At 37.8% G+C, this 26012-nt stretch overlaps 1 protein-coding gene across 3 annotated transcripts in view; it reads right to left on the bottom strand.

Moving 5' to 3' along the window:
• Positions 1–26012, bottom strand: part of Nup153 (nucleoporin 153) — a 55909-nt gene that overhangs the window by 12567 nt on the left and 17330 nt on the right. For 2 of the 3 annotated variants that reach the window (XM_028867683.2, XM_028867685.2), the window contains 11 exons: positions 21304–21420; positions 21156–21200; positions 21019–21072; positions 18896–19042; positions 14445–14491; positions 13906–14032; positions 10897–11034; positions 10133–10228; positions 8561–8648; positions 4521–4643; positions 1004–1612 (listed from right to left, as the gene is read on the bottom strand). In XM_028867683.2, the coding sequence (XP_028723516.1) occupies positions 1004–1612; positions 4521–4643; positions 8561–8648; positions 10133–10228; positions 10897–11034; positions 13906–14032; positions 14445–14491; positions 18896–19042; positions 21019–21072; positions 21156–21200; positions 21304–21420 (1591 nt within the window). The remainder of the gene's footprint in view (positions 1–1003; positions 1613–4520; positions 4644–8560; positions 8649–10132; positions 10229–10896; positions 11035–13905; positions 14033–14444; positions 14492–18895; positions 19043–21018; positions 21073–21155; positions 21201–21303; positions 21421–26012) is intronic. The other variant, XM_028867684.2, reaches the window with a different exon arrangement.

Here is a 26012-nt window from a genome sequence, read left to right as displayed (position 1 = left end):
GTGTGTGTGTGTGTGTGTGTGTGTGTGTTTGTGTTTTCATACCAACATAGGATTCTGTTGTTCCTTCATAATTTACTTCCTGGTTCAAAGTTGCATTAACCATCTGTCAACTCAGAGTCCTACATGACTTTTCTTAGGTGAGGAGATAGATGGTGCCAGATGGGAAGAGTCAAATATTTTGGAATGAGGATTCTGACAGCTCATTTTTGACACCAGAAGAAATTAGAAATAGGGGGACATGATTCAAGAGCTCAGGCAAGGAATTTGGCTAGTAACAGAGCCTCACATTACAGAAGTAATCTTACATACCCACCCACAGCTAACGTAACAAAAATAGTAGTCTTAACTCCTAAGATAAACATGTTACTTGCTGTCCATACTACCACACACTTCCAAAACAAATTTAAAAATGAATCTGTAGTAATTCTTCTAGCTTTGAACAAAGGTTTTGAAAAAAGGCCTCAAACCAAATTCTACTTCTCTAACCAAGGAAAGAGTTTTTCACCAATTAATTAATTACAATCACTGCACAATCTGGTAGACAGCACATGGCTACAGATGGCACCAATAATAGTAAAAAACAGACACTAGCATAAAGCATGACTGCCTACCTCTTAAAGAACCTTCTGTAAATGACCACTCACCATCCTCATTTCTACAGACAAAAGAAGACAAGGCATGAAGGTCTGAGAAAGACTGCCCCATTCTGAGAGCTTTCAGCATCTTCACTTGTCAAGCATGTCAATTACCACAAGAGGAACATTTCCAAAATAACACTACACAGAAAAAGCAGGTACAGTATAGAATGAACCAGTTCACAAACTATTCTGAATGAACAGGTAGTCTACCGTAAACCACAAGGTAGTTTTTTTTAAAAATTTAAGGTATAAAAAGAAATGTTCATCTGAAACAGTTTACACCACCAGGATTGTTATTAACTGTTTCACAGTTAAATGTTCTATTAAGTAATGAGCAAACTATTCCATACAGCTGTAAAACATACCTGGTTTCTCAGACATACAGGAGACACATTTATTGTCTTCTGCCTTATTACAAACACAGCATACTGGACACTCCCAAGATCCCACAGGCCTTTTGAATTTATCTCCAAATCCTAGTGTACCAGTGGTCACAGTGCAGCTAGAAGAGGAAGCAGTCACAGGACTTTCTGAAGTCACCACCAATGGAAGGATTCGCTTCACACCAGTGCCAGGTTTGGGTGTTTCACAGGCTACACATTTTACTGCTTCAGGCTTATTTTGCACTAAACAGGTATCACAATCCCAAGTTCCTACTGCTGGTTTAAATGTGTCTCCAAAGCCTGTCCCTGATGTAGAAACTGGTTTGTCACTTTTGCTTGGTGTCCCAATTCCAGCCTGTTTAGCAATTTCTTTCGGTGATAGTTTTGCTGCTTGACAGGCTATACACTTATTGTCTGTGACTTTGTTTTGGAGTAGACATGTGTCACACTGCCACGATGATCCAGCTTTTAAACTTTCTCCAAACTCAATTCCACTAGAAGAAAAAGTACTTATTGCTGGTCTTGTATAAACCACCGGACTTGTAGTGGTGGGTTGAACAGCAGGAGAATCAACCTTTGGTGACATAAAGCCTACAGTGGGGAAAAAAAGAATGTTCTTTTAAAATGAGGCAGTGGGGCTCTCATCAAAGCATTGACTGCAACATTATTATGGAAGGAAAACATTTACATTATTACCAAGTTAATATGACCTGAGAAGGACTAAAGTTTTTTCAATTACTTACTCAATCATACTTCATATGGGTATGTATGGCATTTAAACCTATTTAAAATTCTATAAATATTTTTGGTTGTGCACCTAGCCTTTAACAGCTGAGCCCAAAATGGGTAGCCCAGGCTGGTCTCAAACTTGTGATACCCCTGCCTCCACCTCCTTCAGCAAATCCTACTGGCGTGCGTCATCACAACCAGGTGGTAGGGGTGCACGCCTTTAATCCCAGCACTCAGGAGGCAGAGCCAGGCGGATCTCTGTGAGTTCAAGGCCAGCCTGCACTGCAGAGCAAGTTCCAGGACAGGCACCAAACTACCCAGCGAAACCCTGTCTCAAAATACCAAAATGAATGAATGAATGAATGAATGAATGAATGAATGAATGAATGAATGAATGAATTTCTATAAATATAAAAATAGGTCATCTTTACACTACATATATATATCACTTTCTCCCTCTACAACTTTCTAGTCTGATGCTCTCATTTGAACTTACTATCCAGTACCACTGCTGTCCACATTTTATTCTACTTCCCTGTAGCAATGAACTTATTATTACACTTAGTCTTCCTCCTCATCCATCCCTCCTAGGTATTCACATGGCTGTGTCAAATGACTGCAATATGTATAATCTCTTGAATGCTGCTTAGTCCTAATCCATTGCTGGGGTATTGGGTACCTTCGGTAACTCTGGCTGAGTCAAATAGACAGTAACTATCTGACAGATGTTCGTCCAATTTGTAAGAAGAGTGTCAGGCTATTTTGTGATAGGGTCTTACTATCTAGCTGAGGTCAACCTTAAACTCATCACCTCCCGCCTCTTAAGTGCTGGAATTACAGTGAAGACCACCAAGCCTAGACCAAGGATCATCTATAATTACAGTAAACTTTAAGAGGGCATAGTTTGATGAACATCCCAAAGATGTGACAAACCCTCTAGACGAGCCTAGAAACACGAAGTGATTAAGACCCAATCTATGCTCGTGAAGAGGAATTGTAATGACATAAACTCAAGTCAAATGCATGAAATCTCTCTTCAATACAATCCTGAGTACTTTAATTTAGTAAAAATTAAAGGTGTATTTTGACAAGTAAAAATATTCACATGGAACTACGGATTGGAAGTAGGGGATCTGTCATTAAGCTGATTCACTGACACATGCCTAGGAAATACCTTTACTTAAAACAAGCTACCTTTCACATTGCATACACCACGACCATCAGGGATCTGGGCATCCAGCCTTTAGTGCCACAGAAAAGAAACTCAGAAGATTGGTAAAGGTTTTCTAATGGTATCAAGATATTATCCAGCCAGGCATAGTAGGGCACATCTTTAAGTCTAGCACTTGGGAGGCAGAAGCAGGCAAATCATTTTGAGTTTGAGACAACCTAGTGACACAATGAGTTTCCAGGCCAGCCAGGGTCACATAGTGAGACTCTGAATTCAAAAGAAGTCAAATAAAGAAACCAGTGAATTGCTTTTGGCCTAAAGGGAATACAATCCATGGACTTCTGAATACTGCCCATGATCAGCAGTTCCCTATCATTTATGGGTTTAATTGCAATCAGTCAGGCTGGTAAAATCCCAGAAGCAATTTTCTGGAGCCACTGCATGTTTCTTTTTTCCTTCCATTGTAAGATTTTTCCCAATTCCATCCAAATGAAGACTCAATTTGATTCTGTTTAAAGTTTAATTAAATAAAAGGGGACAAGATTATGGAAGCAAAATGTAGCTCTAAATGTCTATGTGAGAAAAAGCTACACCTTTGGCCCTGCCTGATAATTGGTAGTTCTAGTCCGTGTACTTTGGAGTTCAGCCATACCTCCTGTACAGGCAGCAAGTACTATCTGTAAAGGGAGGAAACTGAACCCAAACAACCTAATCCTTTGAACCTTCTTAAAGAGGACAACAAGGCTGCTTTTTAAACCTTAATCCATTAAACACTAAACACGTCTACTGAGTAAACCTACATTCTTTCTGAGCTATTAGGTTACCTTATTTATAAACAGCTTTACATCCAAATACAAATTCACTACAATTCAAACTATGAACATTCTCTTTTTATTTCAAATTGAAAATGTATTCCTATTTAGTTACCTATGGTACCCTAACATCAGATCTCACGTAGGTGCTGGGAAAGGTTTTTAAAGATATACTGAAGTTTTATACTATATCTGAGTACATATAAAAATGTTAATTAAAAAATTAACATTGCAGCCGGGCGGTGGTGGCGCACGCCTTTAATCCCAGCACTTGGAAGGCAGAGCCAGGCGGATCTCTGTGAGTTCAAGGCCAGCCTGGACTACCAAGTGAGTTCCAAGAAAAGGCACAAAGCTACACAGAGAAACCCTGTCTCGAAAAACAAAAAAAATTAACATTGCACTACCCACTAACATTCAAGTCTAGAGCATTACCCTCCAAATATGCTAGAGTGGCAAACAGCCTAGCTGTACATATACCAAACTAAAGACTAATGTGAGATGGTAGTTCAATGCTTTTATCAGAGGAAGACAACAATAAAAACGGTGACATCTTCTCCTCCTATATTCACAACTTAGGGATAGATTTCCCCTATTAATGGAGTCCTTGAATGACAAAGAATTAAGTGAAAGTTTTGACAGAATTTATACAGCACAGTATCTACTAGATTAACAAGTCACCTTACTATGCATTTACTTGTATTTTTTAAAAACTTAAATTGTAACAACACTCATGACCCCGTAAGTTTGCAAAAGAGATTGTTACTATCACAAGGGCAGCTGCACTTACCAGGGGTTTTCAGAATGTCTAGAACACTTCCTTCTCTCAGGATCTTTGCGGGTGTAAAAGGGTCCTCACAAGTGGCACTTCGCTTCTTATAGCTTGAACTATTCACTACAGTGTTATCTTGAGCTGTAATTTTTAAATTATAAAAGTTATTAAGCCAAGAGGGAAAAAAAAGCGGACTTGAGTTAAAACCATTTTCAAAACAACTTTTTGATCAGTTTCTAAAACTCTGAAAAACTCACCCCAATTCAAAAATAATAGACAAATAACAAAGAGTAGAGTTAAACAAACTGCCATCGCAAAAGTAAAAAACACTATTTCTTTTTTTTTTTAAAGATTTATTTATTATGCATACAGTGTTCTGCCTGCGTGTACAACTGCGTGTACACATGCATGAGGGCACTAGATCTCATTATTGATGGTTATGAGCCACCATGTAGTTGCTGGGGATTGAACTCAGGACCTGTGGAATAGCAGCCAGTGCTCTTAACCACTGAGCCATCTCTCCAGCCCCCGTAAAAACACTATTTCTTACATTGTACATTCCCTCACAAACCACTCTGCAGAGAAAAAGGTAATAAAGATGACAACTGTCAGCCCATGAGTTCTCTGGAAAGCAAACAGAAGCACTAGCCAGACATGACAAATGAGAAGTTTGTCCAATGCCTGATATAATAGATCTGATCAAATAGCAATTTAAAAAACAAACCAAGGCCGGGCGGTGGTGGCGCACGCCTTTAATCCCAGCACTCGGGAGGCAGAGCCAGGCGGATCTCTGTGAGTTCGAGGCCAGCCTGGGCTACCAAGTGAGCTCCAGGAAAGGCGCAAAGCTACGCAGAGAAACCCTGTCTCGAAAAACCAAAAAAAAAAAAAAAAAACCAAAGCAATTTTCAACTGGTTTCACATCTAGAAATCCATACTACGATTAAAAATATCCTTCAATTATAGTACTGAAAAACATGTTCAATTAATATTCAATAATAAGGATCTTGTACATAAATTATCAGAGACAACAGAATGCTAAACACTCCACAAAAATTATTCATAAAGTATAACTGTGGTAAAGTAGATTAGAAAACAAAACTTTCATCTAGAGATTAGCAGAACATGATAATGATTGGATGGGTGGTTGTCAGACCTTGCTTTCATATTTTATAATCATAACTTAGTAACATAAGGCAAAGTAACTTTTTATTAGTTTTCTTTTAATATTTATTTTATGTGTATACTTTGCCTGCACGTATGTATATGCATGGCTGGTGCCGACGCAGGCTAAGAAAAGGGAGTCAGATCCCACGTAGGTGCTGGGAAACGAAGAGTAAGAGTAGCCAGTGCTCTCAACCTCTGAGATACACGTAGCCATAGCTAGCTTTAACACAGTTGGCCTTGAACTTCCACTCCTCCTGCCTCGGTCTCCCCAGTGCTTCTAAGAGCCACTATTCTCAGCAAAAGCATATTTTTAAGGACAACCTGAAATGTACTCTGCTGTGGGATGCCCTTCTGTATGCTGTGAATATGTGTTGCTCTCATTAGTTGAAAAAAAAAGCTGTTTGGCCAACGGCGAAGCAAGATAAGGTTAGGCAGTACAATCAAACTGAGGACAGATATGAAAAAGGGCGGAGTTGGGGCAGAAACAAACCATCCACCCAAGGATCAGTAAGGATCAGTAAGCCGCAGACCACGTGGGAATGCATAGCTTAGTAGAAATGGGTTAATTTAAACCTAAGAGCTAGTCAGTAATAAGCCTGAGCCGTCAGCCACGAATATGTAATTAATATAAGCCTCTGTGGTAATTTGGGAAGCAGCTGCTGGGTATTTGGGAGTAAGGAGCTGCTGGCAGGACAGAAACTTCTGCCTACAGTACTCAATGTGACAGAAATAGGAATTAGCTGGGTTGGTGGTGGTGTACGCCTTTAATCCCAGCACTCGGGAAGCAGAAGCAGGCGGACCTCTGTGAGTTCGAGGCCAGCCTGGTCTACAAAGTGAGTTCCAGAAAAGGCACAAAACTACACGGAGAAACCCTGTCTCGAAAAACAAAAACAAAAAAATAAATAAATAAAAAGGAAGAAATAAAGAAATAGTAATTAAAGAAAACACTTGCTCCTTTCACAAAATTAGTCATGACCTCCACACGTTTTTTTGTTTTGTTTGAAATGTGAACTTGCAGTCCAAGTTGGTCTCAAACTCGCAACTACAGGCATTGCACCACCATCTCCACATTTCAATCAGTTTCTTTAAATGATAAAAGTTGCGAGAAATGGTCGTGTCGCAAGAACACATACCTCTAAAGATTCCACTCATGAATATATCTGTGACCAACTCCTAAAAATTCAAGAAGCAATAAAATGCAAAGCTTCTTTAACAAACTGCCAGTCATCTACTATTAAAACATTAGTAAAATTCAGAAAGATGAATTTCTGTCTTTGAAACTAGTCTTAAGATTGCTCAATTCAAGGATTTTCCTCAAGTCCATAATAACATTTAAGAAAATAACTAATAGTAAGAATTGAAACTGAAATTGCTTGCTACTTTCTATGATACAGACCTGTTTCATCCAATTTGGGAGGGCACAGACATAAAATTTTTCTGGGCCCTTTCCGTTGTCTATGGGTCTTATTGTTCAGATGCCTAGAAAATCCAAAACCTCTCTTAACTTCTATGTCCTAACTACTTTTTCTTTTTGGTTTAATAATATACATTTTAAAAGACAGGATCTAGGGTTTTAGGCCTTTGAGTAGCTATGTGAAAAACACTGTGGACAGGACAAGAACCCCCAACTGATGTCTGTACTTACAACACTGCATATGCTCTTACTCAGTATCCCACCGTCAACTACTATTTCACTCACTCTCATATAAAAACCATTGTGGGGCGGGCAGTAGGCAGTGGTGGTGCACGTCTTTTATCCCAGCCTTTAATCCCAGCACTCAGGAGGCAGAGGCAGGAGGATTTCTTTGAGCTGGAGGATAGCCTGGTCTACACAATGAGTTCTAAGACAGCCAGGGATGGGTAGAGACCCTGTTGAAAAACAAAAGCAAAAACACCCCCCCAAAAAAGACAACAAAGCATCAGAATAAAAACTAAGGCTAGAGTAACCACCTAGCATTAGCAAAAATGAGGTAGGTGTGTAGGGTGTGTGTGTGTGTGTGTGTGTGTGTGTGTGTGTGTGTGTGTGTGTGTGTATTAATCAAGCCATTTATTCAGCATAGAAGGCAAGGGCTTTTAAGACTTAATGCAACTTCTCCAGCCTCATGACAAAGCACATGCAAGCGTCCACTGCTCCTGTCCCTGTTCCCCGTTTCCTTTTCCTTCTTGGGTAAAATATACTTGCTCAAAATTCTTGACCTAGGGAATTAAACTCAGATGTTTTCTTATTTCCCAAACACCAAAAACCATGACCACTACCACCAAAACCTGCTTTGATGATCTAATTTCATTCACTTAGTGATGCAGTGTTTCTTCAGTTCAGAACTTATGCACCACTAATCTGAAACCAGCAAAATGCATAAGTAAAAATGTTTGTGTAGCCGGGCGTGGTGGCGCACACCTTTAATCCCAGCACTCGGGAGGCAGAGCCAGGCGGATCTCTGTGAGTTCGAGGCCAGCCTGGGCTACCAAGTGAGCTCCAGGAAAGGCGCAAAGCTACACAGAGAAACCCTGTCTCGAAAAAACCAAAAAAAAAAAAATGTTTGTGAAGTGAAAGAAACCGAACGATTAGGTTCACCACAACTACAATAATAAACCTTCAGTTTGTAATAAGATGTGACAAAAAATTTAGTGTCTTATTCTGACTAACTATAGTGAATAAATGCATTATTATGGCCAGCACACCATAAACCAAGCTACAACAGTTAAAAATGACTCACGATAATTTAAAAAAAAAAAAAAAAAACTGCTGGAATGGCTTCCACTAACTTTTCAGAGCTGATTTCCTTCAAAGGAAAGCACTTTCAAGAATGACCAAAGGAGAATTGAAGTGCTCCCCTTAACATATGGGTTTGGTTTTTATTTTGTAAAGATTGTGAAGCATAATTTTCACTTACCTGAACTACTACTTAAAATTGGTTCTGAAGAACTATTAGAGCCAGAAAGTTCTGTTTTCGCAACAGGCACACTAAATGTAAATCCAATCTATAATGAGAAAAGGTATTTTTCAGCTGTCAAAATATCATGAAACAAATAACAGAACTTTGTTTTACATTATATCAAAAGGCATACTAAATATCACTGGTCATAAATAAGATAGCTTTTCATATTTTGTAATTCCTAAATTTAGAACTCATAAACCAAGTACCTAGTACACTGATGCTGAGCTCTAGACCCAAATCAGGGAGGCTAAGAAAGTACTTGAACCAAGTTTGAAGTCAGCCTAGGCAACATAACCAGATACTATCTTGAATAAATGAATGAAAAACTCAGTGAATAAAAAAATATAAAACAGCATTGTCAGTTTGACCTAAAGACAGACTTTAAGAAAATATTTTCAAAGAGATAAAAGCACTCTTTCCATTTAAATTTAAAATACTTTTGACTTCTTAAAACACTAACTAGCAACTGCTTTTTCCTGAACTGCAAATGCTGTTGGAGACCAACATTCTCACTTTAGGTCTAGTGCATAGACTTTATGAGATTGGAATACTCCCACTGTAAATATACATTTTTAAAAAATAATAAAACAGTTTAACTGTTTATGTATTTTCCCTTTTAAAAGGATTACATAAAATATTGAAGAGATCCTAATCCCCAGGTCTTGAACACCATCTTACAAATTATGAGGTCTAGGGGACAAGGGTGCAAGAGAACTACAATTATCTGTTAACAATTAGCTATGACAAAACCCAAGTATACAGCCAAAACCCTGAAAACAAGCCAAGTGTGGCCTCTGATCCCAGCACTCAGGAAGCGGAGGCAGGTGATCTCTGTGAGTTCAAGGCTAGGCTAGCCTATATAATGAGCTCCAGGCCAGCCATTGCTACACAGTAAGATCATTTCTCAAAAAAAAAAAAAAAAAAAAAAAAAAAAAAACCCTAAAGACAGTATATAAAAGCTGATATATATGACGGAAGTGTATACAACAGGAACATTACATGTACATATTATTCTTATCCAATAGTTCTCAATTACAAAGAAATAAATATATACTGTGTAACAATATCCCAAACAGAATTGTTCAAGATTAAAAGTGATTCGAGAGATTTTAAATGCAATTATGATGTAGCTGCCAACATCTTTCCATCTAATCTTCAGGAGACAGCAATTAATCAGCATTATAGGATAGTCTGAAGTTACAAGAAAACACTGACTATATATACTATATTGAAGCCATGTTAAATTTCTAGAGTATAAATGAATGCAAATGAATGTCCTTCTTTGGGGATAACTGAAAAAGTACTAATGAAATTAAAACATCTTCACTGTAACCGTACAAATGACACAGAGAAGATGCCCACACACATATCTAAACATGTACTAAAGAATACAATACATTTGTTTCCTGTACACTCAATTTTTAATTTGGAGAAGTGTTTTACTACCAATGAACTCTTAGGTTTGATTTAAAAACAAAACACTATGGCTTTGAAATCAATAATGAACTGTCCTTGTTTGGTACTTACAGATGCTGGAGGTAGCACATCTGCCTGTGTAGATTTTACAATGGGAGATGAAAATGTGAACATAGGACTGCCAGTGCTGCCCAGAGAGGTCTGTACCTGGTTTTCCATAGTAGTGAGAAATAATACAAAAAGAGATAGTAAGAAGACTGAAAGATAAAACAGACTTTAAGAAAATATTTTCAAAGAAATAAAAGCACTCTTTCCATTTAAATTTAAAATACTTTTGACTTCTTAAAACACTAACTAGCAACTGCTTTTTCCTGAACTGCAAATACTGTTGGAGACCAACATTCTCACTTTAGGTCTAGTGCATAGACTTTATGAGATTGGAATACTCCCACTGTAAATATACATTTTAAAAAAATAATAAAACACCGTTTTCAATTTTTGGGGTGTGTGTGGGGGAATGTTCCCCAACATGAAAAAGGCCCTAGAATCAATTCCCAGCACCAATTCCTCAATATTTTTTCTCTTCTTAGTTTTGAGTTACTGATTTTTACAATGAAAAGCCATTTTTTTTTCTTTTTTCTTTTTTCTTTTTTTGGTTTTTCGAGACAGGGTTTCTCTGTGTAGCTTTGCGCCTTTCCTGGAACTCACTTGGTAGCCCAGGCTGGCCTTGAACTCACAGAGATCCACCTGGCTGTGCCTCCCGAGTGCTGGGATTAAAGGCATGCGCCACTACCGCCCAGCCATTTTTTCTTTTTTAAGTATTGGATTAAAAGGAGTAAACCAGAAGTCACCACACTCACACAGTGGTTCTGTACCTTGTTTGGTAATGGCTGAGAAGAGCTGACCGGTGATGATGAGGAAGCTGAGATCACAGGGGAACTAAAACTGAAGGTAGGCAGTGAGGAGCTGCTGATTGGTAGAGAGATCTGCGGTAACACTGGTGCTTCCATTTCCTAAAACACAGCATGTTTTGTGACGATGTCATCTTTCATGCCATGCTTTTATCAACTTATTTTCAAGGAGAACTGACGTAGTTGTGAGCAAGTTTAAACAGGAAGAAAAAAATAGGCCCCATGCAATATTAACAAGAGCTCTTGAGTTAAAAACCTAAAGACTTCAATTCCCAGTTGTGCCACCAACTGCCATGTAACTTAATTTCAGCACCAATTTCCTATTTTATAAAAATGAGGGGAGGCAGCAAGTTGACCGGGTAGGTAGAACTGCTTGCAGAAGAAGCTTGACAACCTGAGTTCTATCCCCAGAGCCCCAAGTGGAAGGAGAACTGACTCCTAAAAGTTGTCTACTAACTTCCACACAAGCACTGTGGCACATGTACCCGCCCCCACCATTTTTTAAATGGGGGAAATGTCTTCCTCTGTACCACAATTATGATTCCGCTATGGAACAAAGCCATACGTGGTACTGGGAGTACAACCATGTACACATGCGCCGCCCCGCCCCCATATCAACTAAAAAATAAAAAAAACAAAAACAGATCAGTCGGGCGGTGGTAACACACACCTTTAATCCCAGCCCTCGGGAGGCAGAGCCAGGCGGATCTCTGTGAGTTCGAGGCCTGCATGGACTACAGGGTGAGACCAGGACAGGCACCAAAACTACACGGAGAAACACTATCTTAGAAAAGCAAAAAACAAAGCTTTTGTAAAACCAAACACAGATGTGAAATCCAACTTTAAATTCAAACATAAACTGAACTGGGGAGATGACTCAGTGGCAAAAAAAAAAAAAAAAAAAAAAAAAAAGCACTTTTTTGACCAGTGTGAGGACCTTTATTCAAATCTAAGAATCCACATAAAGCCAGAGGCAGTCTGTAACCTCAGTGCTCCATGACAAATGGGAGGCGGGAATTCCCAGAACTCTGCCAATCAGCTACCCTGGCACACACAGCTGCAAACAATGGAGAGACCCAGTCTCAAAGTGGAAAGCAAAAATCAATGATTGAGGTTGTCCTGTGACCTCTACACATGTACCCTGGCACATGTGTGCCCACAATCACACATATCAGAAAAAAATTCATCATCAATTAAATATAAGTTTTAAACTTTAGGGGTCAATAAGCATAATGAGAAATTTTAATTAGAAACAACTAAGTCAAAGCATTACTCCCCTGGGGCTGGAGAGATAGCTCAGTGATTAAGAGCAGTTCCAGGGATCCAGGTTCAATTCCCAACACACAGATGGTGGCTCACAACTGTCCATGGCTCCAGTTCCAAGGAATCTGATGCCCTCTTCTATCCTTCATAGGTACTGCATGCACATGGTGCGGACCTAACATGCAGTCAAAACACCCACATATGTAAAATTTTAAAAACCTCCTACAATCCAAAATTTGAAATGAACTAGTAAGTTGAACATCTTCTTAGAGGGTGGTGAGAGCCTTAAATGATTTAGCTTGGCTGAAATCACTCTTAAAGACTGAAATGGGGTCAGGATCACTGGCTGCTCTTCCAGAGGTCCTAAATTCAATTCCCAGCAACCACATGGTGGCTCACAGCCATCTATATAGTGGGATCTGATGCCCTCTTTTGGCACAAAGGCATACATACGGATAGAGCACTCATATACATAAAGAAAATAAATAAATCTAAGAAAAAAAAGACTGAATGAAATGGGAGCTGTTTCAACTCAAAAGGTAAGAAATGAGCAAACTCCAGACAGTCAACTTAACCAGTCTTCAACTAGTCTCTATCTTCTCTATCCAAGCAGCACCTACAAGTTCGATTCTTTTTTAAACTGTATCTTAATTACACGTGTGTGTTCCCACACGTGTACAGACACACATAGGCTGTAGAGCACATGTGGCAGTTAAAGACAACCCACAAAGGTCCATCTCTTCTTCCACCACGTAGGTCCCAGGAATGAACTCAGGTTCCAGACTTGTAGCAGGCACCCCCACCCACTTAGCTACCTCACCAGTCCAAGAACTCGTCCTAATGAAAAAATTTAAAAACCCAATAGGGAAAATATGAATAAAGAAAAACTTAAATGGTCATAAAACACATACAAAAAACTAATTCTTCCCATTAAACAAGAAAATGCAAAATAAAATCCCAATGACATTTTACAGCTATCACACCAGTAATGAGTCCAAACAAAACAGTGCTAGTAAAAAAAAAAAATAAATAAATAGATGGTCCACCTATGATCGTGTGAAGTGTTGTGAAGAGGAATACAGTAAAGTCAGACACATTTAAAGACGTGTGCCAACCCCTGCAGTCAACAGTCCCATGCCTAGGTAAATATCCTCCAGACCAAACTGCACATGGCAAAGGAGAAGTGTATAAATATTCACCTTAGCACATACTGGGAATCAGCCCAAATGTACCCTGATGAGAGAATGGATTAATTGTTGTAAATCTGCACAAAGGATAAATAGCAGAGAAATTTAAAACCCATCGTTCCATTTAACATGAAGTATCACACACAGAGAGAGAGAGAGGACTAACAAAAATGAGAGAATGAAAGAAGGAGGGAGGGAAAGAGAGGGAGGGAGAGGGGAGGGGCTAGCAAAAGTACATAGTGTTAATCATATGTACATTTGAAAAATAAGCAAAACCTTAAGGCAGTGTCCAGAGAATCAAATAATTTCAATAGGAATAACCTACATAAAAAATGGTGTTTCTATTGTAAGTTATTTTATGCAATTCATGAAGTTAAGGCTCCTAGGTTAGGTTTTGGATAGGCACAGTCTAAAGGATGGTTTCAATGGTGGATAATTTTCAATCCAAGTCTTCCCCAAGTCCCATTCCTGTGGGTCACACCTCATCACCACCATTTCAAAGTTCTATAAAATAGGAGCCTACCTCCTCCTCTGGGGGTTTAGAAGCAACAAAGCGTGTTCTCTCTCTTCTCATCTTGCCACCTCCACCACCTACTCCAGAAGATAAACCGTTGGCTGCAGGAATACTGAAATTGGGGTATGAAAAGCCACTAGCAAATAAAAAGAAAATTACAATTGATATATTATTTTGTTCCAGAAATTGTTAAATGAATATTCAACTACCAGAAGAGCTAACAAGACAATCAATAAATAGCAAAACATAAATTTTTCTACATTTCTTTTGTGTATGTGTGCGAGCACATGAGAGCACACATGATCATCACACGGAGAGCTTAGGAGGGTAATGGGACAGCTTTGGGGAGTCAATTCTATGCTCCCACTATGTGGGTTCTAGAGACTGAACACAAGGTTCCAGGCTTGGTAGCAAGTGCCTTGACCTGCTGAGCCATCTCACTACTCCCCTAAATATACTTTTAATTTTCTTAATCTTTGAGACTATTATAAATATGAACCTTACAAAATAAATATAAAGAAATCCAGTTGTATATGAAATGACATTACCTTTCTTGCTCTCTATTTTGTCTTGAGATATTTTTTTCATTTATAGTCTGAAAGAAAAAAACAGAATGAAGATTTTATTTAAAACAATTTTTTTATAGGGGTGGGATAGTAATAAGAGAAGCATGCCTCAAACTCAGTATGAATTTTAAACTAGATTTGAATTCCAGATCCTGTTGCCTCCACCCACCAAGTGCTGGGATTATAAGAATGAATATGTCTGGCTTAAATTTTTTCTTTTTTGGTGATGGGCTTGACTCAGAGCCTTAACATGCAAAACAAGTACCACTGAAAGCTATATCCATAGCTTCAAATTTTCTTAATAACATGCTTTACCCTATAAATATTTGGAATTAGAAATTTGGTGATTTTTTTTAACAAGTCCTAGAATATATAATTTAGACATGTTCTCTGAATGCTAACCAGAGTTACAAATGTACTACTTACTATAATTTGAGTGAGTGAGTGTGTGTGTATACAAATGTCATTCATCATGTATTTACCAAAACACTAGTACAAAGTGTGTGTGTGTGTGTGTGTGTGTGTGTGTGTGTGTGTGTGTGTGTACACAAATGTCATTCATCATGTATTTACTAAAACACTAGTACAAAGTTCCGGGGGGATCACTTTCCTTCTTGCATACTAAATGCACATGTAATTTAAACAGGACAGAATCTCTGAGATGTAAATTCCTCTCACTGAGAAGAACTAAGGCTTCCTGTACAAAGAGCCAGTTACATAAATAGAGAGCTAGAAATGTCCAAGATTCTGAATTACCTTGCAATATAAAAAGTAAAGTGCTCAAAATGATGGGTCATTGCCGGGCAGTGGTGGCACACGCCTTAAATCCCAGCACTCGGGGGGCAGAGGCAGGTGAATCTTTGTGAGTTCGAGGCCAGCCTGGTCTACAGAGCGAGATCCAGGAAAGGCACAAAGCTACACAGAGAAAGCCTGTCTCGAAAAACCAAATAATAATAATAATAATAATAATAATAATAATAATAATAATAATAATAATGATGATGGGTCATAGTAAAAGAGCATAAAAGATTCTTTTCAAAGCCAATGTGGGGGGTGGGTGGACGTAAGCAAGTACTTTAGACTTTATTAAATTCAGAATTCAGTTGAAGTAAATCCAATACAGAAAAGAAATTCTTCTTTATAGCAAAAGGTTAACCACTACATGGAGAAAGAACAATAGAATTAAAGATCCACCACAGTGCAATCAACAAACAGCTTCAGGCAAGAATTCTCAAAAATGCTAATGAGATCAAAAATAGGCATGCCTGAGCACTAAGAAGAGCCCAGCCCTTCTTTAGTGGTTAACCAAGAATAATCAGAATCTAGGTCCATCCAGAACAATCTCACACTGCTGGACATTACACAGTAACTGACTTTTGTTTTTCAAGACTATTCTAGGATAATGGAGACAGAGACAAAGATACAACAACTACAAGTCATAATCTTGGGACATTTTTCTTTGGGGACAACTGCTTAACATCTAAAATAAAACCTGTAGATTTGTTTTGCACCAACATTCATTATTGGGTCTGAATGCTATTACGTATTACATATGGGAAGTCCTAAACTGTAGGATAAGCAGACAAAAAATTAAAGCAAATATAGTGAAATCTAGGTATTTTTTTTCTTACAAGCTAAGATACAGTTCTGTGGCAGAGCACTTAACCTCACAAGCCTAAGGCCCTAGGCCTGACTAATTACAAACACTAATAACAACAATAGCAATAATGAAGAAAGTTTTAAATCTTGAGAATCAGAAATTTCAAAAGGGAATCTTAATGACAAAATGTTAACAAGTAATGAATGAAGATAAGCAAGTACACAGTGCTGCAGGCCGCAGGAAAGTGTAATGGGATCCAGCTACTATCACAAAAGCTACAGTTGGAAAGGTCAAGGACTTTTCCAAAGATCAAGAAGTCTTGGTGATATTTTAGCTTTTGTATATAATGATTTTCTTGTATGCTATTTGCTTCCAAGAACTCCTAACAGTGTATTTATCTAAAACACCTATCAGGCATCCAAGGCCAAATGATCTCCTGAACTAAGGTAACACCCTTATTGAAACAAGGCATGTCTCCTAGATCAGGAGGGTAGCTTTATTTCTTGTGCAGTTTAAACTGAGACCCTCCTTTCTTATACAGCCTTACTAACATTACAGACCCCTAACGTCTTACCTAAGTACTTCTAGGAATGTAGACTGAGCACATAAATCCCCTTTTCTTGATATACTAACTAATCATTAGCTCTCAATTGACCTCCTCCTTAACCACTCCCTTTTTGGGTTACAAAAGAAAACCTGATGGTCACTCCCTGAGGAAAACTCTTGTCTGCCTTTATAACCCTGCAAGAACTCAAGCCTGGTGACCTTCTTCAGCCAAAGGATTGCTATTGCTTCGTTTTATAACTGAATACCAGAGAGATGAGGGAGCTGAGAGGTATAAGGAGACTTAGAGAAGGTTTGGAGACAGGACTTGAGGATGAGACAGAGAAAAGAGAACAGAAGAACTAGATGGGTAAGAACTGGAGAGGAACGAACTATATGGGAAGAACCAGATTGAAGAGCTACAAGAGAGTACTAGGAACAAGATGGAAGATGAGGAAGGGTCAGATGAGGAAGAACAAGATGAGAGAGAAAGAGATGGGTGAGGAGTTAAGATGAGAAGGAACTAGAGAGATGAGAACCTAGATGGAGCAGAACTAAGATGAGAGAATTAAGTTAGAACTTAGAGTGGACAGCAGATAAATGTAAATAGAAATCAGGCAAGAAAGGAGCTAGGCATGAGAGCAGAATAGAAGCTGTGGAGAGAAAGAACTGAGTCAGAATAATAAAGTTTCATGTATGTAGACTTATTTCTTATCATCAAAGATTAAATTATTAGCTGGCTGTAGATTCTTCCTGGCCCTGGGAGGGGACTATCAAGGGACTGAATCCCCTTAGTCTCCATTACACAAGAAACCGCTACACTACCCTATCAAATGTGAAGTTTTCAAGAAGCTGAGCTATTTTATGAAATTAGAAAAAAGTGTAGGCACAAACAGTAAAATAATACATAAACCCAAAACACTTTAGCTAAAATAAATAACACAAGATAATAAACACAGAATGTGAGGTATTTCATAAAACTACCCTTGTCTCTTCAAATACAAACATGCCTACCAATTCCACTCCTAAGAAAAATGAAAATTCATGCCCACAAAAGCATATCTACATAAATGTCTATAGCAGCATTATACATTAATTGAACAGTGAAAAAACCCCAAATATCTCAACTAAGTAATAGTTAAGCAAAGTTCCATAATATGAAATAATATTCTGCCTTAAAAAAAAAAACAGTAAAATATTCATATATACTATAACATGGTATGTTATTAAAAAATTCAGGAGAGGGCCGGGCGGTGGTGGTGCATAACTTTAATCCCAGCACTTGGGAGGTAGAGCCAGGCAGATCTCTGTGAGTTCGAGGCCAGCCTGATCTACAGAGTGAGATTCAGCACAAAACTACACAGAGAAACCCTATCTCCAAAAAAAAAAAAAAAAAAAGAAAAAAGAAAAAAGAAAAAAAAATTCAGGAGATAAATGATGATGAAAATGTTCTAAAATTGTAGTAATGGCTCAATACCCTTTAAGATATGCTAAAATCACTAAAATAAAAACATGAAATAGTTAAATTTATGGTATAAAAACACCTCAAAAAAGAAACTTTTATGTGGTCTAGGAAGAAAAAAAAATCATAAGCAGTATCTGATCTTTGGATCTTAGTTTAGAGAAGCAGATACAAAAAACATTTTAAGCTGGGCAGCGGTGGTGGTACACACCTTTAATCCCAGCAGTTTGAGTTCCAGGCCAGCCTGCTCTACAGAGCAAGACCCAGGACAGGCACCAAAACTACACACAGAAACCCTGTCTGGGGGGAAAAATTTTTTTACGTATTTTCTTTTTAAAATGAGTTAATACAGGAGAAATTCTGTCAGAAGATATAACATCTGAAACCTTTTAGAATTCAGCAACACAAATAAGACTCATAGATAAGTAAATTTAACAAACTTTTTCTAGGCGATGAATATATAAAATTTGCCCACACAGATTTGGGATGTGATCTAGGTGAAAACTATTTTCAAAGGTATCCCAATTCTAATTAGCTAACTAGTTAACAGGCATCATACAATTACTAGACTACACCAGCAGAGGTCCTCCATTTACATATTCACTCCAACCAATATTCATAGACTGGTTCAAGAAGAAAATAAACTGGTAAAAAATAAATACACTCAGAGAGATGTGGTAGTGCACACCTATAATCCAGCACTTAAAAGGTAGAAGCAGTATAACCAACATGAATGTGAGGTCAGCCCAGTTATCTACTGAGTTCCAGGCCAGCATAGATATATAGCAAGATACTATCTTAAGAAAACAAATAAACAAACAAACTCACACTGTTCTTTTTATCTATCCTTTGATTAGTCTTCCTTAAGTCACCAGATGGGGTCAGAGACGGTTTAAAATAGATAGTTCTATTTGTTGCTATGGAAACTGGCTTTGGGGTCATTAGTCTCTGAACAGGGGGATACTGAGAGTCCACCTTATAAGAAAAACAGAAATCAAAAATAAACATTTTTATTGATCAGTGGCATATCTAAAAATTATTTCAAAATAGCTAATGTGACCTAGAGACTATTTCCTAGAGAAATAGGCAGACTAAAATAGTAACAGAAAAAAAATGATAAACCAAAGGAATTTAATCTATTAATATGCAAATATACATACATCTAATTTTAGACTATTTTGCAGGACTTTCACACAAGCACACATGTACCCACACAAAATGAAACCGTGTAATAGTCAAGACAACTGAACAACTGTAACCTTAGCCAAGATGAATTTTGGACATGGCTAAAACTTATTTTTCTGCATTTTCCCAAACATCTGTTTCTATTTCTTTTCATTGAGAATTAAGATAGTTTTTTACAGGGGCCAGAGAGATAACCCAGTAGTTAAAAGCACTTGCTTTTACTGAGTTCGGTTCTCAGCACCTACATGGCATGTTACTTCTACGCCTCCAATCTCAGGGATATGAGGCCCTCTTCTGGCCTCTAAGAGCACAAGGCATATACACGGTGCACACATATACATGCAGAAAAACACACACACAAAAAAAAATAATAATAATTTTTAAAAGTTAAATGATTTTTAAATAAGGCATAAAAATTTTCAAATTCATAAACATATATGCAAATCTTTTTCTCCAAAGTGGTTTACCACTATTTTAAAAACAAATGAAACCAAAGGAATTACAATATGAGTCTAATTGATAAAGCATTATATTAAGACTTCCAGACTGTGACATGAACTGGTTTTGAAGTCTAAGTACCCAAGTGTTTTGCTCATGGTCCTTTGTTACATTGAAATATAGTAAAAGTCTTGTTGGTGTAAGACAATTATAAAGTCTAGAACACCCACTGTGTCCATAAACTATCATGCATAGTCCATTCACTCAGCAACAGCTGTCAACAATGCTGGTTTCCAGGGCAAAGCCTTCTGTAAAGCACCTATAAATCCTCAACTCTATGAGAAAGTTTGTTATATGTGATACACAATTAATACTATAATACGGCTTTTTAATTCCCAGCAACTCATAAACACTTACAGTATTTTCACTGACAATTTATATTATGGCACAATCTTAAAATTTTACTTTTCTGATATAAATGGGAGTCTGAGGAAAGTTAACATTTTATATTTACAGCACGACAGTGGTTCGAAGCAGATAGATCCGTCTTACCTAACTACAAACATCTAGGTAACCCTAGAAATTCGAATATTCTTCCAAGGGGGGAAAAGAACCCTAACTTTCTTCCTGCCCCATATTTGGTAAGAATAATTATAATGACATAGCAACATCTCATTTAATCTCCACAAGTAATTCAGATAGTGATAATTTTAGTAATTACTTTTAGAGAGCTTAATGTTATAATAAATTCTTTCGTAAGTAAGGATCCAGCAATCTACTTTTCCTGGAGAACACTTAAATAGCTATAAATATAAGACAGGAGACACCTCTTCAACACCATTACCAAGCACTAATCTCCCTCACAATAATTTCAAAAGCTAATTTAATCCACAAAAATTAAACTAAAAGGCATCAAGATATTTACATTGCATGTTTTATTAGCTACAATATCCTCAACTAGTATTTCAGCTGATGAAATATCTATCAAAATGAAGTTCTATTTGATGTGTTGAATAAAAATTCTTCAAAACTGACTATTTCAATGAGGGTATATGTTTATTGCACTTCCAATGACTAAACATTTGGAATTTCCACTCTTCATTTTATTTACCTAAAATTAAGAGAAAGCCGTAAGCACTGTCATAAACATGAGGATGGAAAACAGCCAAAACACTGAATGTACTTCCTATGTTGCTCATCCCAAGGCTGAGAGATAAGCTACAATGCCAAAGGTAAAAATAGCTCCTTTTTGAAACATGTTCGCTGGTGACTACAATCTACTTGCTAACTGTAAACACAACAAGCGGCTGACATTTTAGATAGCTTACCTTTTCTTTTTTGGCCTGAAAAGCTGTGCTGTCTATCCCACTCCTATCAAGAGGCTGAAAAAAATGAAATAGTATTAGAATAGGTAGAAAACTGAAAAACAACTCTCATTTCATGTAAAATTTAAAAGTTAACGTACAGAATTCAGAGGAGAAGAAACAGCGGATGGAATTCTTTTCGCATCCTGTTAACATTACAATAACAAAAAAAGTTAATAAAAATCAGTTTTTTCACTAAACTCAAATTCTGCTGCATTATTTCATTTCATTACGATTTCAAATTTTTACCGCGAGAGGGCTTGACATCTTCTCTAATGACTGCAATATCCGCCGTGCTGTTGAGCTCGTCACACCATAAGACTGTGCAGTGAGCTGCTTAGCTTTCATCTGTCTTCTGACTGGTGCCTAGAAAAACATAGTCCATGACTTGCTGCAACATACAGTCCAAGGTACATACAATGAAAAAACAAACAAAATAGATATACAAAATAAAACAAGATTATGGTAACAGTGGCTTATCTCTGGGAGAAGACAGGCTATGCAATTATCAAACTCTAATTCTTGAACTGCGGAATTACTTTAATAATCAGAAGTAAAAAGACAACATGCAGCTGGGCAGTGGTGGCTCACGCCTTTAATCCCAGCACTTGGGAGGCAGAGGCAGGAGGATCTCCAAATTCAAGGCCAGTATTCCAGGATAGCCAGGAATACTCAGAGAAAGTCTGTCTTGAAGAAAACAAACAAAAAGACATCATGCACTCTTCTAAAGAAAATTATCCATATGTTCCATGATGGGAATAGGACATAAAATTTTTCCATAAAATTTGTAGCAATACCTTGACCCATACACCCCAATATTTAAATTAAAAAAGTCAATGACAAATTAAGACATCCATTAACACTGAGTATTAAATAATATTTAATTAAAATTCAAAGAACAGTAAAAAAGACTAGGTTCTAATGTAGTAGGAACTTATCACTCTCATCACTATGACTTAGTTTACCACAGCGAGTATAACAGATTTTCAAAAATATTCAGACTATTTCTTGAAGAAAGAGCTTTAGATTTGATGTTAAAGCTTTCCCTCTGAGCACCAGCTTCCAAAGGAGGGAAGCAACCAAAAGTTCCATCTAGCTATGATACCTATGAACTAAAATTACCAGGATAACCCTAAGGGTGCAGTAATGGTATGCATACCCTGGCAAAAACCAACAGCTCTCTAATTGGATATAAGGCTCATTCAACAAGAGGGAAATCATGCCTCATAGTGGAAACCTAGCCAATTACCCAAGGCTGGTGAATTAATGGGTCTTGGAGGAGAACCTACAACTACCATTTTACTAAACCAGCATAATCCCTAACTATGTTCTTAAATATCTATATTTACACCCAAAGTTAATTGTAGCTCTCACCCCTCAGCAGGAAACTCCTTTTTGTAACAGACAGAGACATTCCAGACAACTACAACCCATCAAAGTGCAGAGTTGTGGAGGCCAGTCCCTACTGATACATCTACAACAGAACCGCTGCCCCTCAGGTTCAGGGGTCATTGTAGAAGAGGGGATGGAAAGATTGCAGGGGTCAGAGGAACAGGGAGTTTGTCCTGAGACTGTGTCTCCTAGAAATGTCAAGAGCTGCTGTACCCAATGTGGCTGACTGAACACAGCCTGAAAAAGGATGTCACCAATGATATTCTAACATAGAAGGAGAAAGGCCCACAAGGCCTCAAGTCTAAACAAACTACAAGCAACTAATGATTGCTGAGATCAAGAGAAACAAGTCTTTCCTAAGGAAGAGCACACCAATTGGTTATCCAACACCAAATGGTCAGCCCTGAGATCATATACATACAAGTAACATGACATGTACACATATAACAAGAGGGGGAAAAAAAAGGCAATGAATTTAGAAGAGATTAAGGGGAGGTGGGAGCAGATGGCGGGAGGAGGAAAAGAGAGAAATAGCACAATTATATTAAAATCTAAAAAAGGGGGGGAATAAGCTTTTTTTAAGGGTCTTAAAATTGGGGTTAGGGAAGAAAACCTTGACCTTTATACACTGAAAGGCTTACAAATTTCAATAAAAACACTTTTCTCAAGGATGCATTACAGCATTCCAACCACATGGACTACACAAACCCAAAATAGCTAGCATGATGACTAATATCATTTTAAAAAGCCTAATTTTTTTTACCCACTTTCATTTTTTAAGACAGGGTCTCTCTATATGATCCTGGAACTCACTCTGTAGACCAGGCTGGCCTGGAACTCAGAAAGATCCACCTGACTCTGCCTCCCAAGTGGTGGGATTAAAGGTGCGGGATACCACTGATCAGCCAGCCTAATCTTTTATAAATAGCTTATATATAAAAGTGGAACTACAATAAGTGCTTTAAAAAATGTTTTTCAGTTATGTCAAATATTTCATTCAATTTTCAAAAGAGCTGTAATATTGTACATAAGTATTAAGAACCTGGTGCTTGTTAACAACTGTAGTTGAGGCTACAGACTTTGTCAAAACCAAGAACATTCAAATATCTACCAGAAAAAACATGTCTGTTCTTTTAATATAGTCCTCTGGCTTCATGGCCTGGATTTAGTAAATCACTAAAACGGAATCAAATTACGAATCTTTAGTATGTTTCCTAGCTCTTACACTGTATGAAAGGAGTAACAGGTATCATCCGAATGTCACTTACAGGGCTGAAGGTGTTATTCATAGGCAGAGTACTTGCCTGCCAAGCAAGACACTATATTTGATCCCTCAGCATGTAAAAACAAGCAACAACAAAACCACAAAAACTCACCAAATTTCAAGTGTTTGGAAGTCTATATTGAGAAAGATTCTAAGGACATATAGCATATAAAAGCTTCCATGTAGTCTCTCCTATCTTTAAAGTCCTATTGTAAAATTAAAATGCCACACTAATATGCAAATAAGTAAAACTTGTACAGAAATTTCTTTCACATCCTTTAGCAGTTAGCACAAAGACCCTGAATGTATTGTATCACTAGATTTATACTTAAGTATTTTATGCCATTTGCTAGCTATAAACAATCTGAACAATTTGTGTATGTGAGTTTATTTTTTGTTTATTTTTGATTTCTTTTTATTTTTTCTTTTTGGTTTTTTGAGACAGGGTTTCTCTGTAGTTTTGGTGCCTGTCCTGGATCTCGCTCTGTAGACCAAGCTGGCCTCAAACTCACAGAGATCCTCCTGGCTCTGCCTCCCAAGTGCTGGGATTAAAGGTGTGTACCACCACCGCCTGGCCAGTCTGAACAATCCTATTAGTTCAATACATTTAATTCATATATGAAATAGACCTTCCTACCTTCCCGTTAAGAAGCAGCTCACATAGCTCCTTCCTTAGAAAAATACTACCACAAAGCACAAAATGGTTATTTCTTTAAAAGTTGTCCAGTTTCTAACTCTGCTATTGTGCATGACTTCACATATTAGCCTTGCAGCTTATGTCCTTGCTACACTTAGTCATGGCAGCTTTGGGGGGAAAGGTAAACATACTGTCCTCGATAGAAATAGTATTGTCCTTCTTTCCAATACGTGTGTCTAGTTCATTTTTATGCCTCCTGTACAGACTAGAAGCTGCGGCCTGATGTTAAGCAGGGACAGAAGTTAAGTACCTATATTCTTTTCCTAACCTCAGGGGGACAGCATTCAGCCTTTCACCAGAAAGCCGAATGTTGACTGAAGGTTTATAGAGATGTGCGGTAACAAGTGAGGTTATCTAGTAGATGAAAAAAAAATTTTTTTCCGAGACAGGGTTTCTCTGTGTAGCTTTGTGCCTTTCCTGGAACTCTCTTTGTAGACCAGGCTGGCCTCGAACTCACAGAGATCCGCCTGCCTCTGCCTCCCGAGTGCTGGGATCACCACCACCCGGCAGATGAAAATTCTTATCAAGCATGAGGGATTTCTGCCAAATGTGTCATATGATTTTTCTATCTTTTCTGAAAAAGATAGATTACATTAATTTCAAACATTGAGAAAAAAAAAAAAAACAAAAAAACCAATTGACCATTTTAAGGATTTGGGTTAATTTACAAATATATCTGGTGAAAAGATGGCTACAATTAATGAGAAATGTTGGCCTATAATTTTCTTGCAATGTCTTTGCTATTCTCCTAAGTATGTTATGAAAAGTTCTCTCTTCTTTGACTACATCAAACTGTGGAATCAGTATTTACTTCCTTCTTATATGTCTTGTAGAATTAACCATATTTCTTGGCTTGGAGGTTCAACTGAATTAAATATAATGAACAAATAATTCTATCTATTCTTGACAAATACCACAGGAAACACTTGGGGCATAAATTTAACATAAATGTATTCAAGGTCACACGCTATATACTACAAAACAATCATGAAAAGAAATTTTAAAGCACCTAAATAAGCCAGGTGGTGGTGGTGGTGGTGGTGGTGCTGCTGCTGCTGCACACCTTTGATCCCAGGACTCAGGAGGCAGAGGAAGGTTAATCTCGAGTTCAAAGCCAACCTGACAGCCAGGGCTAAACAGAGAAACTCTGTCCCAAAAACCCAACAAACAAACGAACAAAAAACCCAAAACAGAACAAACAAACAAAAAGCACACACAGAACCAAATAACTAGAGAGACATCATATTCTTGGATTGGAAGACTTGTTATATATGTTTTCCTCAATTTGTTCTTTAGGCTAAGTGTAATCACAATCAAAATCCAGATAGCCACTGCAAAAACTAACACCCTTTCAATTTTTATGGAATTCAAAGAACTACAGAAAACCAAAGGCTCTCCTGTGAGCAGAAATGAGTGCCTAACATGTTCACAGTCCTCAGTTCAATCCCCAGAACCAAAAGAACCTAGGAAAGCCAAAGCACGTTTGTATCAAAACAAATTAAAGAACGGGCAATTACCAATTTCAAAACCTGCCAGGCGGTGGTGGCGCACGCCTTTAATCCCAGCACTCTGGAGGCAGAGGCAGGCAGATTTCTGTGAGTTCGA

The sequence above is a fragment of the Peromyscus leucopus genome, chromosome 5, assembly GCF_004664715.2.
Source record: "Peromyscus leucopus breed LL Stock chromosome 5, UCI_PerLeu_2.1, whole genome shotgun sequence".
Classification (NCBI taxonomy): Eukaryota; Metazoa; Chordata; class Mammalia; order Rodentia; family Cricetidae; genus Peromyscus; species Peromyscus leucopus.
The sequence above is the reverse complement of the archived record's forward strand: the minus strand, read 5'-3'. Positions and strand labels throughout refer to the sequence as shown.